General features: G+C 33.7%; 1 protein-coding gene across 1 annotated transcript in view; it reads left to right on the plus strand.

Moving 5' to 3' along the window:
* Positions 1–16,819, plus strand: part of DENND1B (DENN domain containing 1B) — a 219,192-nt gene that overhangs the window by 36,327 nt on the left and 166,046 nt on the right. The window contains exon 3 of the mRNA XM_081323441.1: positions 10,902–10,945. Within this exon, the coding sequence (XP_081179567.1) occupies positions 10,902–10,945 (44 nt within the window). The remainder of the gene's footprint in view (positions 1–10,901; positions 10,946–16,819) is intronic.

Raw genomic sequence — 16,819 nt, forward strand, 5'->3', positions numbered from 1 at the left:
CTCGTGAAATGATTCATATGTCCCAATTATTTTTTTCCCCTGACTTGCTAATTCGTTCAGCCTTTCAGGCAGTATGTTTTTTTAAACCAGAAAGTAAATTGGGTTTACGTTAAAAATATGAATGGTATTTGAACAAAATTTGTTTTGATTTGCTTTTAATTAAAATTAACTATATTTTTTGCTATTAGACATTAGTCAAGGATTTAAATGAATAATATTTCTCCTAATATGTCATATAATTATAATTCAGATGATTTGGGCATTATGTTCTTTTGTTTTATGATATTGCAGAAATTAATATGTTACGATATTACATGGTCTTTTAAACTGCACTCAAACCATTGAAAATCATAACTATAGGTTGGAACCATTGAAAGTAGTAGCTATGGGATGTGTGATATGTGCTGTTTTTCTGATATTTGCCTCCCTCTGGCAGCTACTCTGCCTTCTAACAATTTTAGGACTCTGACTAATAGCATAGATTGTGTGTTGGGTTACTCGGATTGGAAAATGTGGATATTTATACATTTGACATTTATATAATTCTATAATAGGAAAACTCTGGGAAATATAAATGTTCATAATATATAATTTTAAAAAATTCTGAAAACTCTCAAAAGTAATGTGCGTGTGGATCAGAGCCGCAAGGGAGAAGGCCTACAACTTAGCCTAATAGCATATTTCCTTTAAAAGATCGTTTTTATCTGTTGGAGTAGCACTGATTATTTTTTCTGAAACAACCCTGTTAACCTGTTTTCTTTGCTTATCAGAAGTTTAGTGTTGCCTTTAAAGACTGATATGTGAAGCACGTCAAAACATAGATTTTCAGCTATGTTGCCTGTCATAGATAAATCAATACTTAAATGTATGTGGAACAGCATTTAATTTTTCCCCCCTTGTACTCACATGGAAGGCCCTTGGGACAGATGGCCCCTCACTGTTGATGGTTCGACCCACAGCTTCAGAGGAGTGTGAAGAAAAGAAATTGCTTTCTTTGTCAAGGTGTTTTCAATTCAATTCTCACCCATTAGCCCTGTTTTGTTAAGTTTTGAATTACTCTATCAGGTGACTGATGAGTGTATTTCCCTCTCTTTGGCTATTGAAATAGGATGGTGTAAAATGGAAAAGGAAAATCAAGTTTTCAGTTATTGATTACTAAAATGTCTTTAATCTGTCCCTTGGATTGATATACCGTATTTGAACTGTAAAATAATATTAAATGTAAATAGAATGCAAAAAATGAAAGCTTAATAATAGACTAGCATACATACATTCATATAGGTGTGTGTATGTGTATGTATGTATATATGTGTGTGTGTGTATATATATGTGTGTGTGTGTATGTATATGTATACGTATATATGTATGTATATAAAATACACAAGCAGGAATCAATGGACATTATTTTAAATATTATTGTGATTCTCTATTTTGATTGTGACTTTCTATTTAAATTAGTAGAGCTTTTAAATACCTCTTTGTACAAGTAAGAAATCCTAGGTTCTCAAGTTAAATTCCTAGTGGGATCACAGGGCTGCAAAATAAAATCTGATACAGTTGGTAATGTCACAATCAGAGTGGTTTGAATTATGCTATCCTGGATACTCCCAGAATGGGAATTGATCTATCGGATCAGATTTGGGTTTTAGTGTCAGCTAAGTTCCCCTGTGTGTCCCTGCATTACCTGTTTTAAAAAACAGAGGGTTTCCATTTCCTTTATACAAAAAATGAAATAAAATAGTAGTTATATCTTTTTGAAAGGATTTTTCATGTTAAAAATCTCAGAAAAGAAAATCTCAGTTAAGATACTTACGTTAGCAACAATATTACAACAATAACAATAATACTGCAATATGTTTTTTTTAAACATTTCAGCTGTTTCAGTTTCAAAACTTCTAGGTAATTGAAAAAATGTGTATTAGAATTCCATATATAAATACAATTTCCAAAAGATTTTTGAGGAGTGGTTTTGTAACCATTCAACCCAGGACAAATTTAAATGAAATTTGATGTACTATTGATATAATATTGTAAAAAGCTTGCAGGTAGTTTTTGACCTATGACCGTAGTAGAGCCAGGAATTAAGGTTGTAATTCATGGTGGTTGTTAAGTGAATACTGCAGTTATTAATTGAACCAATGGACTTTTTTTGTCAGTATATATATATATATATATATATATATATATATATATATATATATATATATATATATATATATATATATATATATATATATATATATATATATATATATATATATATATATATATATATATATATATATATATATATATTGAAAATCATGGTGGATTTTTTTCTTCAACAACAGACTCTACCATCTCCTGTTTGATTATTTTAAGTATAGAAGCGTAGCTTCAGAAAATTAAAAGAAGAACAATCAAGAGGATTGAGATATAGTTAAACAGAGGAGATAAGTAGGTAGGTTTATACTACTTAACAAAATAGTATCCTCCAGTATCAGTCCAGTTTCATGGCCATGGCATCTCTTGGGAAAGATGGTTGGGATAGGAGAATGATCTTGCTTTCAGGTCCAAGGTGATGCCAACAAATCTCTTTGGCATTTTCTGTTGCCAACTCATTCTCTTTTATCTGGTATCAGAGTGCCATAAACAGTGTATATAGATGGATTAAGTAAATCAAATTGTTTTGTATGTGTCTTTTTTCCTTTCCTATTAACCTTTTGTCATATCCTATTCATCATCAACAAGTAGGATGACCCACCACCATAGCTGCATAAGGGGAGGCACTTGATAATGTGGGGCATCTATACCTCGGCATCTGGAGATGACAAGATGCTTGAGAGTATGGAACTTGTGTGCAGGTCCCGCTGATTTCATTGTTTTATTGTAGCCAAGATTGCAGCCTTTATCTCTCATAAACACTTTTTGAGAGAAGCTTCTAAATGAGCCTAATTCACTCTTTTCAAAACAAACTCATGTGAAAGCTGCTGGATCAGCATTTTTATTATTTTTGTAATGTAGAAATAGTTTATGCAATGAAATACCCAATAGTTAACAGTTAAAGAATGTTTGCCACATTTCATTTCTTTTAATGGAACCGACTAGAATGCTTACAGATCATTATATAATATTTTTATAGTGACACTTATTATTTATTTATTTATTTATTTATTTATTTATTTATATTTATATACCGCCCTATTCCCTGAGGACTCAGGGCGGTTTACAGGGAATTAAAAATCCAAAATACAAAAATTAAGAACCAAATTAAAAAATATTAAATTAACCCTGTAGTCAGTTAAAAAGAACCCCGGTCAGAGAATGAGAATATTGTTTGCTTGTCTTGTCTTAGGGATGATCTTGTTTTGAGGAATCAAATTTCACATTTCTACTTTGAAGTATACATAATTACGAATATTATTTACTTTTGCAGATGGAATTACATTATTTATTAGTTTTTAATGCCCTCCAAATCTGCAACTCGTGGCAGCTTACTGATATAATTAGAATATGATATAAAAAGGCAAAACTACAATGAGCAATCAAACAAATATATTATTTGTTCTCTAGGCATCACAACTCAAATGGTCTCTAGAAAAATTTGGTTGTCAGTTTCTTGTGGAAAATGGTCAGGTAGGTCATCCCTGTAACCTGCAGGGGTGATGAAAAGAATAATGCTTGAGAGGCCCAATTGTTAGCGCAGTAGATGAGCTGGGGATCCTTTTCTCTAAATCCTTCATTTTGTAGCCAGGCTAAAAGCATGGCATGTTCAATTTCATCTTTGCACTTTCTGTGCAATGAACTTTCACCCGATTAAGGTTTTCGTTTTATGGCATAACTAATGGCATTGCAGCGAAAAAGACTTTCCTTTTATGTTCTCAGGAAGCTGAAAATGGCTTTCTATCCATGGAAATGCTCTAATACAATATTGGGCAAAAGAGATTCATGGTCCAAGGTGGAAAAACGATAGCTCTGATTGTTTTTGTTTTGTTTGCAACAGCAAAAATATATAAGGTAACAATATTTCAGAAGCTAGCATTTCTGGTAAAATTAGAAAAGTTACAAGAAATAACATCAACCTTTCATGATTTTTAGCAGGGATGGGAAACTTACTTGACTGTACGCACATTATAGAACAAATAGAAATCTTTATAAAATTATTTCAATGATATTTTAAAAAATGTTACTGGGGAGAAGAGATCAATTCTTGTGTCCCTAGCTGAAACCAAACTATTTTTTTTAAAAAAAACTCTATTGATACCAACAGTTTTTAAAGTAGCTTTAAAAGTATTAGCATAGGGTGGGAGGGGGTGGAAGGGAATGTATAAAGGTGCTGCTCAGAATGGGTGCAAGGTGTGCATGAGAAGCTCCATATGGCTCAGGGAGGGTATGGGGGAATGTGTGGATGGTGCTATGTGGGTTGGATTTGCCATAGGCTGTTGGGAATGTTTCAAGAGGCTGTGTGATAAGTGCTGTGTGAGATGGGGATGGTGTGAGGGATTGTGGGTCAGGGAGGGTATGAATGGATGCCTGAAAAGCACAGTACAAGTGAAGAGGGGCTGTGGGAGGTGCATGGATGGGAGCAACTTAACACAGTGACTTATGACCTTCCTTGCCAGCTTCCCCATTGGCTTTCTGGGGAAGCCAGCAGGGAAGATTGTAAATGGTGATCATATATATGACTGTGCTGAGCTTAGTAACAGATTGTAAATGCAAACAGTTGTCAAACACCCAGATCACAATCACGTCACTGATAGCTGAATGAATGATTATAGGTAGAGATCTACCTATATTCTATTTATCAGACCATAAATCTTTTAATTAAGGGATAAGCTTTTTGTTTTCTTCCAAACAAGATAGAGTTTTCTCATTTTTTCTTATTGAGATTCTCTATTTCATGAACAATGTAATCAGAATAATTAACTTTTTTCACTCTAGTAAGAATATGTGAACATATATACTTTTCTGGCCAGATAATTCTTTTAATAGGCTTCAGATTAAGTTATAAGAATAAAAAAATCTGTTTGTTCTTTATACAAAAATGCCTTTTGGTGATTTGAATAAAAGTCTGCTGTCAGGAATCTACAAAACTAATATAGATATTTACATATCGTCTTTAATCTGATGCATTTTAAATGTCATACAGCATATATTTCTGTTCCAAATGATGATCCTTTTTATTAAGCTTCTGTGTTCTGAACTGTTCTTTCTTTTGATTATATTGGGTGTCTGGCAAATATTGCTTGCTTTCTCTTGCTTGCCTGTGCGAGCGTCTATTCAAGTCCTTAAAGCTTTTATCTATTTAGAGATAGGATTCTAAGATTCCCTCCTAATCTTGGATGTGTCTGATACAAATATGCTTAGCCTCTAGTATGTACCTTTCATATGAAATACATGAAATGCTGAGAACATTTTAATTTGAAGTGTAGGAATGTTCAAAGAAGAATAATTAATTCTTTTTTAATGTATATGGTTAATGTCATCCTCTTCTTTTGTCTTCTTTGAAACTAGAAAAATAATACAGGTAATCCTTTGGTTACAATGGCAACTGGAAGTAGGATTTATGTCACTAAGCAATGTCATAAAGCTCAATTTTATGTGACCATTTTACTTAGTGACTGAAATCCTAGCTGTCCCGGTTGCCATCATAACCCCAGGACAGTGCAGATCATTAGCTGAGTCCAGCAAATGAGAGCTATGGACCAAAAGAGTCCTGTAGGTAGATGCTATAGAGCATGAGACTTAAAACATGAGACTATTCCCTGGTGATGGTGGTCTTCAGCAGTCTCAGCCTGTCCCCAAGCTTCTACTTTAAGCCCAGCATTATACAGAGCACTTGCCTCAAGCACTGGCTCTGGGAAGCCCCAAGATGGTTACCCTCAAACCCCAGCTTTACAGATGGCTCAGTGCCACAGCAAGCCTCATGTCAACTCAAGCCATGTAGCCTTTAGCATCCATTCACAGCTGTTGCCTGCCAGCCTGGTGGTCTGGGACTCCTGCCTCTTCCCAGATGAAAAACACAATGAGGGTAAGTTGGAGATGGTGGTGGTGGGGTGGTGGAAGGTGGTGGTTATAAATGCAGGTGGGTATAAATTTTTATTATGTGACCACAGGGGCACTGTGCGAGCAGGAACTTTGAGGATTTTTTTCAGTGCCTTCATAACTTTGTTGAGTAAATGAATGGAACTTGAGAACTAACTATTAATTTTCTGATTATGAAGTAAGCACAATAGCTAGCCACCCTGTCCTTACATATAAAATGCTGTTGGTATATGAGGCTATTATACAAAATGCAAAACAGTATAAATTATATGTAAAGGTGAAGGTTTTTCTATCAGTCGTGTCCAACTCTAGGCACAGTGCTCATCTCTGTTTCTTGGCTGAGGGAGCCAGCATTGTCTGAAGACAATTGTCATGTCATATGGCCGGCATAGCTATACGCCAAAGGAGCACGGAACATTTTTACCTTCCCACCTAAATGGTACCTCTTAATCTACTTGCATTTCCATACTTTCAAACTGCTAGGTGGGCAGGGGCTGGGGCAAGTAACAGGAGCTCACCTCGTTGCGTGGAGCTTGGGTCTCGAACCTGGGCTGCCAGCTCTAGCTGACAAGCTCAACGTCTTTAACTGCTGAGCCATCGCGCCCCCTCAAATTATATGAGGAAACACCACATAGAAAATACATACTTTCTGATTATTACCATTTACTCAAATTAATTTTCTTAAAATGTCTGCTTATGAGAAAATGCTAGGTATCTTTTAAAAACCATTAATGGCAAACGGCATAGGGATTATGAACTGGAAAAAAAATCTGTGTTGCTTGTCACTTAAGTTCTTTTGTGCAAATGATTCCCTAATCTGTGCCACACCACTTGCATGCCTCCCTGATTCTTCCTGACCATGCCTCTACTACACTCGCTTGCACACAGCCTCCGATCCTTCACGGCCCATACATCACCTCTCATGCCATGCTTGTTGCACACTCTCCCTGACCTGCACAACATCTCTCCCCCACATCCCCATGCAGCCGCTTGATCCCTCTCCTGCTTAGCAGCAGCCACTTTCCCATCAGCCACTTATTGCCTAACTTCTTTCTGACTTTAGTTATGGGAAACGAAATGAATTTCCACACCTCTTGACTATGGGATTCAGTTAACAGTGGTAGCTGGGATTACAGGGATTGCTGTTGCTAAAGTGATGCGGTTGCACTGTATCACTTAATGACAGAAATGTCCGGTCCCAATTTCTATCATAAATTCAGGATGACTTGTATGTAGTTCAGAGGGACTTAGTGTCTTACACTATGTAAAAAACTTGAAAGTCTACCTGTTCTTACATATATATGTATTAATATGTATACATATGTATTAATTACAAAGATAATAAAGTCAACACTCAAGATTGGGCACTTTGTGAGTTTGAGTGTAAACTGCCCTGCATTCCAAGGCAGCATCAATTCTAGGAATGCGAGAGGAGATGACATGGTATAAAAATAAATGAGAAAATAGCAGAACCAGCCTTGCAAAGGCATTCCATTATTATTAATATACACTTGACTTTTTTGGATCTTCATATAAATATGTACTCCTATTTTTAAAAAAAAACTAAAATAAGGTAAGGATATGTACATTTTTATTATATATTTGTTTTAACTCACATTTCTATTATCGTAGTAGGGTCTACTCTTAGTACTTCAACCTGAAGCAATATAAAATAGGATACTTTGAATGATGAATTAAGTAAGTTTCAAATATATATAAGCAATTTTTTTTAGATAATACTGGATTTGTAATGTTTTTGAGATACATTTTCTAATAAAAACATTTTCTCTGAAATGTCTCTTGAATTGATTTATAATAGTATCTTTGAACAATGAACAATGACTTTTCCTGTTTTATTAGTCACTGTTGAAAGCTCTTTTTAAATAAACCACACACAATTTTGTATCCTTTGTCTCCTGCTCAACATTGTTATTTAAGATCATATAAATATTTTATATCTAGATTTAAGTAGTTTACATGTAGATTTAAATACATTAGGTAAGCATATCATATATTATATATTACAATAACCAAAATAGTAAAGTCACTTCTGTGTCTTCAAAAGGGTTTAGGATAGATATATTATTCTCAGAGACTTTGATCCATTTTCTTTTCTAAGTGAGAATAACAGACTTCTATGCAGATGAGAGGGACAATTTTTTCAGCTGGTGCCAATATCTTTTGGCTTTGACAGTCTTTCAGAGTGCATCTATTACTGGATGATTTGGTTATACACCACATGTTGTGTACTTGAGTCCTGCATGAAGAGGTATGAATGGTAGTGGTTCACAGGTGCAACTGATCTTATGTAAAACTAGTTTCAATATATTTTATTCAACAAAAGAAAAAAAATGAAATATTGTTTAACTTCAAAATTAATCCTTAAAATAAAGAGAAAAGAAACTAATAGAAAATGGTATTTTTTAAAAATTACACTCTTATATACTCTTTCTTTGTTCTTTTATTAAAAAATAATAATTCAAGTGTTGACAGTGCTTATCAAAAACCTCTTGTTGCAAATTAGGTGTAGATTTCTCCTGCCAGTGTTGCATAATTTTGTCAGCTTCCATGCATGAAGAAAATTCATAATTCTTGAAGCTTTGATGTCTAGTAGGTTACAACTACCAGAAATAAATCAAGAACATAAACATTATCAACACAGAGCAATGCATCTAGTAAAAATAATTTAAATGTTATTTTGTTTTTTGTAGATATGTGGAGTACTATTGTTTTTGAATAAAATTTATATAATTCTTGAGAAAAATAAATCATTTGTCTTATTAAAAATTTATTCTGGGAGATGGGTCTGAAACACTACCTTGCATAATTAATTATGGTTGAAGAATATCCGGTGAATGGTTGCAGAAATTTGGTGTGATCTTTTAGTCATTTCTTAGTGCTTTTGGGATTAGGCTTCATGTCATATACAGTTAACTTTTCATGAGGATAGGTATAGTTTCAATTTACAAGTAGCCCTCATTCACCAATCACTTGTTCAATGACTGTTTGAAGATGCGATGATGCTAAATGAGCGATATTTATGACTGTTCATTGAGTTTCTGGCTGTTGCAGTGCCTCTGCGGTCATGTGCATGTGATCTGGGTATTTAGCAATATGTTTACACTTACAATAGTTGCAATATCCTCCGGTCATATAGTTGCCATTTGTGACCTTCCCTTTCAGTTTCCTACAAGGAAAGTCAATGGGGAAGCTGACAGGGAAAGCCACAGTGTAATTCCTCCCCCCACCCCAGCCTTCTTGAATGCCACACTTTTCTTGGCTTCCCTTTGCAAGCAAGTCCCTGTGCTGTCCTCCTTTAACCTTCTCATAGGTGCACTAGTCCTTCCTTGCAGCAGTTGGCATATGCAAAGCAGGTTCAACATACTTTGAAGAAACGTGATTCTGTAATGTTCAGTAAGAAAATTGCATATTGAAACGGGAAAATAACTTTTAAGATTTGTTTCAAATCTGGAACTGATGGGCTTTAAAAGATTGCCACCAAATAAAAAATAATCATCTAACTTGATAATTACATTTCCAACAATTTTTAGAAAATGAATTGTTCATTTTAACAATCAGAACTGGAATACAGTACCAACAGTGGGACATCCTATATCAATTTTCTCTAAATATAATATGTGGAAGAAATTAAATATTTTCATTGAAATTCCCATTGTTGCTTATTATACTACATTCAAATAAGAGCTTATATGTACTCTGAATATGTAATGTGCTTGTAATACTTGTAGAGTTCTTTTGGCTTTATTTTCCTTCAAATAGTATGGAATAAAATAATGTAATATTTTTCTTCCCACTTGACTTTAATGAAATAATTTTCTTACTATATATTTATTAAAAGTCAAATGTATTGTAAGTGGATGGTTAGAATTACTATGGGCACTACTATAATCTAAAGTGTCTCGCTGTCTTATATCTAATTGAATATAGTTATGGTTCAGATGCATGTAAAAATAACTGGATGTAGTAGTAAATATATAAAAATGAGTAAGGTACAATCACAATGTCTGTGTATGTAATAATGCCTCTTATCACACAGTGCTCCTCAACATTCAATTGGGTGCAGTATCTTGAAATACAATGAAGCAATGCAGGAATAAAAGAAATCCAGAATGAGGAATGCTGAGAGATGTACCTGGAAATCTTATAATGTGTAATATTGAACATTGGTTAGCCGTAATTTATAAATTACTAGCAAAATATGAGCCAGAATCCGAACATCCATGTGACACACACAGTCTGAAAGATTCTTTGATTAAATGGATGCAGCATTTAAATATACTTGCAGATGCAACAGTGGAAGTTTCAGTGGTAGAAGCAGGAACAAAAGCAAATACGTACATCAGTGCCATGATACAACTACTGATATGTTTGTTTGTTTTCTTCAATCTTATTCTCTGAAAATCCCAATTGTTGCAAAGGTTAGAGGACAGGGAAAAAAATCCAGATGGTTATTTAAGAGACTAAAGAGTACTTATGACATTAGGAAGCAATACATTTCCCCTTAATTCTAACTCTCTTTAATACATTAAACAGTTGGGTAAATAATTTAAATAACATTGAAAAACTGTATAGTTAAAAAGCATTGAGTAAAATAAGCATAGAATAGCCTACTGAACTGTTAACAAATATAATTATAATATAATTATAATATATTTTATAATTTTATAATATATTATAATTTTATAATATATTTAGAGCATATTTTGAATACTTTAGGATTTTTTTCTTATATACATTTTTGTATAGTATCTCTCTGTGAGCCTAAAGCAACATTGGCCCTCTTTAATATTAATGTACTCTACTATAAGATGCTACTTCTTTGCCTCTGATTAATGCTGCCTGTCAATTATTTACAGATCCTGTGGTTTTGTGGAAGTTCCCGGAGGACTTTGGAGATCAGGTTAGACATGTGAGATTGATCCTTTTAAAATGACAGAGTAGTAAATGTAGTAACAACAACAATAATATTAACATCATTTCCCTCTCTGCACCAACTTTTCTACTGAGCTGGAGAAAGACAGAGTTGGGAATAACAGTAAGAGAATTTTCACTAGCTGATTGTATTATTAGAATTTTTTTGCTGCATGAAACATTACACAGAATATTAGTTACTTTCTTGATGGAATTGTTTTTCCTACTATTATTAATAAACTTCCTGTGGACTACATTAGTGTAAATTATGATTGATATAAAAAAATAAAATTGTCACAAGGTGCATAATTTTATCTAAGCTCAGATAGTGATTTTAGATATATTTATTCACACAATACTGATAAATCAAATCACATATAAATGTTTCATGATAGCTCATCCCATTAATGATAGAAATATCATACATCAGTGCTTCTCAACCTTGAGAACTTGAAGATGTGTAGACTTCAATACCTAGAATTCCCCAGCCAGCTAAGCTGGCTGGGGAATTCTGGGAATTGAAGTCCACATATCTTTGAGCTCTCAAGGTTGAGAAACACTGTCATATACTGATGCCACAGTATCAGTTTGTCTTACTCCTAAAGCCAAACAGGTGGAGCTAAACTAAATATTAATGGTTTTGAACATCTTTTTTCATAGAAATCTGTAGTATTTGGTGCATAAAATATTTATCAGAGGTGTACAATCTGAGTTCTGAGAACACATAGTTTCAGAGTCCCTTCAAAACTTACAAACTATAATTCTTAGTTTGATAGTCCAGTTATTAAATACACAGCTAATAATCATGTAACCTGATTCAATTCAGTTTGATTTGTATGAAAGTTGGATTTAATAGCTGTAATAGAAATTAAAATTTTGATTTTACACTGGCCTCTCCTGCTTTTTTTTATTTTTTCCCCTGACTCATGCTTACAATTTTTGATGGCTAATTCATAATAAGCACTTAGTCTGATAACAGTTACCCTTTTTTGATATACATTATTATTTTTAACAATCTGTGCTACCAAGTTATGAGAACCTGGGTAAAAATTTGTATTTAATACATTTCACTAATTAAAAAACAAAACTGTAATTTCAATAGTTCAAGCATATTTTTCAATTTTGGTTTGAGGAATGTCAGATACTTGCAGAAAAATAAGGTATATATAAACAACAGCTTGCATTCTGTTTTTAATTCTGTTTTTAATATGGGGATTTATATAACAACTATGTTTGCCAGCGTGGTTTACAACTCTGCACTTGTGCTCTTGTATCAAGCATAGTTATGCAAATGTGAGCGCCATTAAAATCAACAACACTGATTGTTAATATCAACAGCAAGTGTTCATAATAGTACAGAAATTTTAATTTAATTTAGATTTTAATTCTGGTATTGGGTTTTTTTGACAATTTTTCACAGAGAAATAGAAGTTGAACTCTATTTCAGCAGACAGAAACTTCATTTGCAGAATGAAATTAATTTATCTTTGACTGAGAGCAAAGTTTGTTACTTTTAGCCTTACTATCTTAATTATGGTTTAATCTCAAAGGCATACTACAGTTCATATATATTCATACGTTGGGCTTGCATGTATAACAAATGTATTATACTTGAAATTAATATTTTAATTTGCTTTTACTGTGTTAGGTAAATCTCCGTTTGAAGCCTTATAGATACAGTTCTTGAAAACAGAAAACAGGGATTTTTCCCCATAGATTTGCTTGGGAGAAGGAGTGAAAAAGAGATGAATCCCTCCCCCATCATTCTTATCAAGGTAGATGTGTGGCCTTCTGCTGTCTACCACATAATGAATGATGGAAGAAATGTGGATATAGATTTTTAGCACAAAGAGAACATGAAGGATGAAGAGGCCCACAAGCTGACCATGTATGATGCATATAATATGAGAAAGTGGTCAGATTATATAAATGCACCTTATAGTTTATTAAATAAATGAATAGATCAGCTTCTACCAGTCAAAGTGCAAAAGGTAAAAAAAAGATTAAAAGGTGCAACTAAAATTAAGGCATGCACAGTAGTATTTTTTTCTTAATTATATCTGCTTCTTTTCAATTTTCTTGAAAGTGGCAGTTTCTGTTTTGTATAATAAATTTAAAAATATTTTCATCCTGACTCTTGAGTTGTTGGCTACAGTAGATTTTTGATTTCCACAAAGCAAACTAATATATCGTTTATATTTAGTTACTGCATGTCCTGTATTTTTTTCTATTTTAACAATTATAGTTAATTATCTTTGCTTTATTCTTGTGATAATCACCAGTTTTATGTTTTCTTCAAATATCTATATAATACTTTCTGTTTGACATGTTTTTGGTCAAAATATCACCCTTAAGGTCAAAATCGTGATTATAGTACCTTCCAATATTTCTCTATAGAAGCAGCATGGTTTTCAAAGATTTGTTCTTTTGGCACTGAAGTTGAAGTTCTTTTTTTCTGAATAGTTAGATTAAAAGCTTAAAGTTCATGTTAACTGCCTCATTTTCTTTCTTCCTCCTTCACTGTGAGTAGGCAAAGAACTATATAGTGAAGTATGTTGGATAATTATTCAGCAAAACCCTATTTGCTATTCCATGGCTTTCAGATGCTCATAAAAAGTTAAGAAACTTCAAAGTAGCGTCTTTGGCAACCTTTTTACTACTTGCCATTGCTCACTGCTTCCTGGAGATTTATTTTCCATGTGAAGGAAAAGCAGTTGGGTCAGTGACCACCATTTTTTGAATTAAGTTTAGATGAGAAGGTACACATTGTCACTCCCTATTTTATAGTTTCTGTTCTAATATACTATGTAACTAACTGAAGTATCACTCTTCCTGGCAAATCATTACATTATGATATTCCACAACACACACAAAATTTCACCACCAGATGGATTTGTAACTGGCTAACTATACTCAACAAATAGTCTTTAATGGTATTACGTCTGCATGGAGGAAAGTAAGCAGTGGAATACCACGAGGTTCCATGTTAGGTCCAGTACACTTCAATACCTTCATAAATGACTTAGATGAAGGAACAGAAGGGGAACTCATCAAATTTGCAGATGACACTAAATTGGCAGGAATAGCCAGTACCCCAGAAGACAACCTCAGGATCCAGAAAGATCTTGACAGACATGAACAATGGCTATGCAACAACGTGAAATTTAATGTGGAGAAAAGCAAGGTTTTACACCTAGGCAGGAAAAAAGAAAGATACAAGTACAGATTAGGCAAAATCTGGCTCAAAAATACTAACTGTTTGAAGGATTTTGGAGTCCTAGTGGACAGTCACTTAAACATGAGCCAGCAGTGTGTAGCAGCAGCCAAAAAACTAATACAATCCTTGATTGTATAAACAGAGGCATAGAATCAAAATCATGTAAAGTATTAGTGCTGTTTTATAAAGCCTTAGTAAGACCATACCTGGAATACTGCATCCAGTTTTGGTCACCATATTAGAAAAAAGTAGTTGAGACTTTGGAGAAAGTACAAAGAAGAGCGAATAAGATGATTAAGGAGACAAAAACATATGAAAAACGATTTCAGTAATTGAGTATGGCTAGTCTAGAGAAAAGAAGGACTAGGGGTGACATGATAGCAGTATTCCAGAATTTAAGGGGTTGCCACAAAGAGGAGGGGTCAGCTTATTTTTCAAAGCACCAGAAGGCAAGTTAAGGAACAACGGATAGAAACTAATCAAGGAGAGAAGCAACCTGGAATTAAGGAGAAACTTCTTAACAGCGAGGACAGTCAGTGGACAGCTTGCCTTCAGAAGTTGTAGGTGCTACAGTACTGGAGGTTTTTAAGAAAATACTGGACAGCCATCTATCTGAAATGGTATAGGATCTTCTGCTTGAGCAGGGGGTTAGATTAGAAGACCCTCCAGGTCCCTTCCAGCTTTATACTGATTGATTGAAATCTATTCATTTCTCCTCTGCCAGCCATTCATGTCCCTTCCTCCCAACCTGCTTCTTCTTTCTGAATTTAAGTAATTTTTTTTTCTTGTTTGTCTTTACATTTCTGCAAACTTATTTTTTAATCAATCCTGCTTCAGGACTTTGCCCAGGGCTTCTGTTTCTAAAACAGGAGTTTCTTCAATATGAAAAGAAATCATATAAGATTTCCCCATATTTCTGTAATCCTCTGCTGCTCTCATTTATATTAGGCCAGCTATTCAAAGTGCAGAGTGTGCAGTCTTTTAATGACATGATAAGCCCATTCTGCTTTACTTCCATTCTAGTTTTCAAAGTCCAATAAAATAAAGATATTTTGTCTTCCAAAGATATATTCTCTTCTAACTCTCTTCTTGACTTCAGTGTGCCTGATGTCAACTTGAAGGATGCCCAGGTATTTGTAGTGGTCATCTTCATTCAGATGTTATTGATGTTATTTCGATAGAGCATCTCCAAACTGCTGATGGTGTTTTTTCCATATAACTTAAATAATCCACGTAAAGGCAGTAGGATGGCCTGGCAGATTTTTGGATGTTTGATAGCCATAGTCTGATGTTTTCAGTATTACTGACAGGAGGAATCAGTGCAATGACTAGTGGTAACAGAGAGTCTCTTTTGAAAGATTCCTCTCTTAATATTAACCTTCACCAGTTTATTATTTCTAGCACTTGATTAGCCAATCACATGTCAGTCAAATGCCTTTTTATAATCAATCCATGCTATATTCAAGTTACTCCTCCTTTTGCAGTTCTTTCTACTTCAGGTGGAAAGAGCTTGTTTTCAGCTAGAGGCTGTTGGATTGTATCAGCAGTTACACCAAGTAGCAATTTGAAAGTTGTTGATAAGCAGGTAATTAGCCCATAACTGCGTGGTGCTCCTCCTTTTGCTGTGTTGTTCATCATCAGGTAGGTTTTACCAGATGTTAATGAATCTTCACTTTCACTTCCTTGCAATATCTTGTTAAACTGTTTGGCAATGAGTAGATCAATCAGATGTTTTAACCAAAAACCATGCATATTTTGTTACTGCTTTCTTCTGGGATATTTTTGATTTCCTTTCTTTAGTCCTAGGATTTTTTTGATTGTCTCCCATCCAAGGTTGGGCTTGCTTAGTTTCTCTAGAGATGATCTTTATAGCTGTTTCCTCCAGTGTACAAGACAAATCATTTTTCAGTTTTTTTATTAAATTTATTAAAAATATAAATATAATAGACCAATCAAATGAAAAAACCCAAAAGTGCAAGAAAAGAAAAAATAAGGTTAATACATTTGTAAATTACTTCATTCTTTTCAAAGATAATTATCCTATTGTCCCTCCTCTCTCTGAAATATTTTATAAATTCCCTCATTCATTTAATTTGCATCTTTCTTAATCTTCAAGTCCACAAATGATAGATTTCTACTTTTCTTCTTTCAAGCAAAAAATCCACATAGGATTTCCAGTCCTTCAAAAATAAATAAATAAATAAATAATTTGTTGTTTACTCTCTGACCAAACAAGTTTTGCTATTTCTTTAGATTCTGACATTTTCACAATCCATTCCTCTACTGTGGGAATTTCATTATTATTATTTATTGTCCAGCTTTTCTCAGTAGTTGTTATTATAGAGCTGTGCATGTTTCAAAAATGATTTTGTAGAAATTTATTACATATACAGAAAAATATTCCACTGAAAAGGGGAAAAAAATCTAAAACCAGTCTTGTTAAGAGGTGGGCCAGCATCAGTTTTATCCACAATATTTATTTATCAAATTTAGATACCACCCATATCACTCGCAGAATCAGAATAAAATAGGTGGAATAAAAATGGCTCTTAAAGTAGCTGCATCTTTTTTTCAAACTAGTGTGAAATATGGCTGCTTTAATTGGTAGCAAATAAATATTGTGTTCATTTTTACAATGTCTAAAGC

Source organism: Vipera berus (assembly GCF_964194415.1).
Source record: "Vipera berus genome assembly, chromosome: 3".
Lineage (NCBI taxonomy): Eukaryota > Metazoa > Chordata > Lepidosauria > Squamata > Viperidae > Vipera > Vipera berus.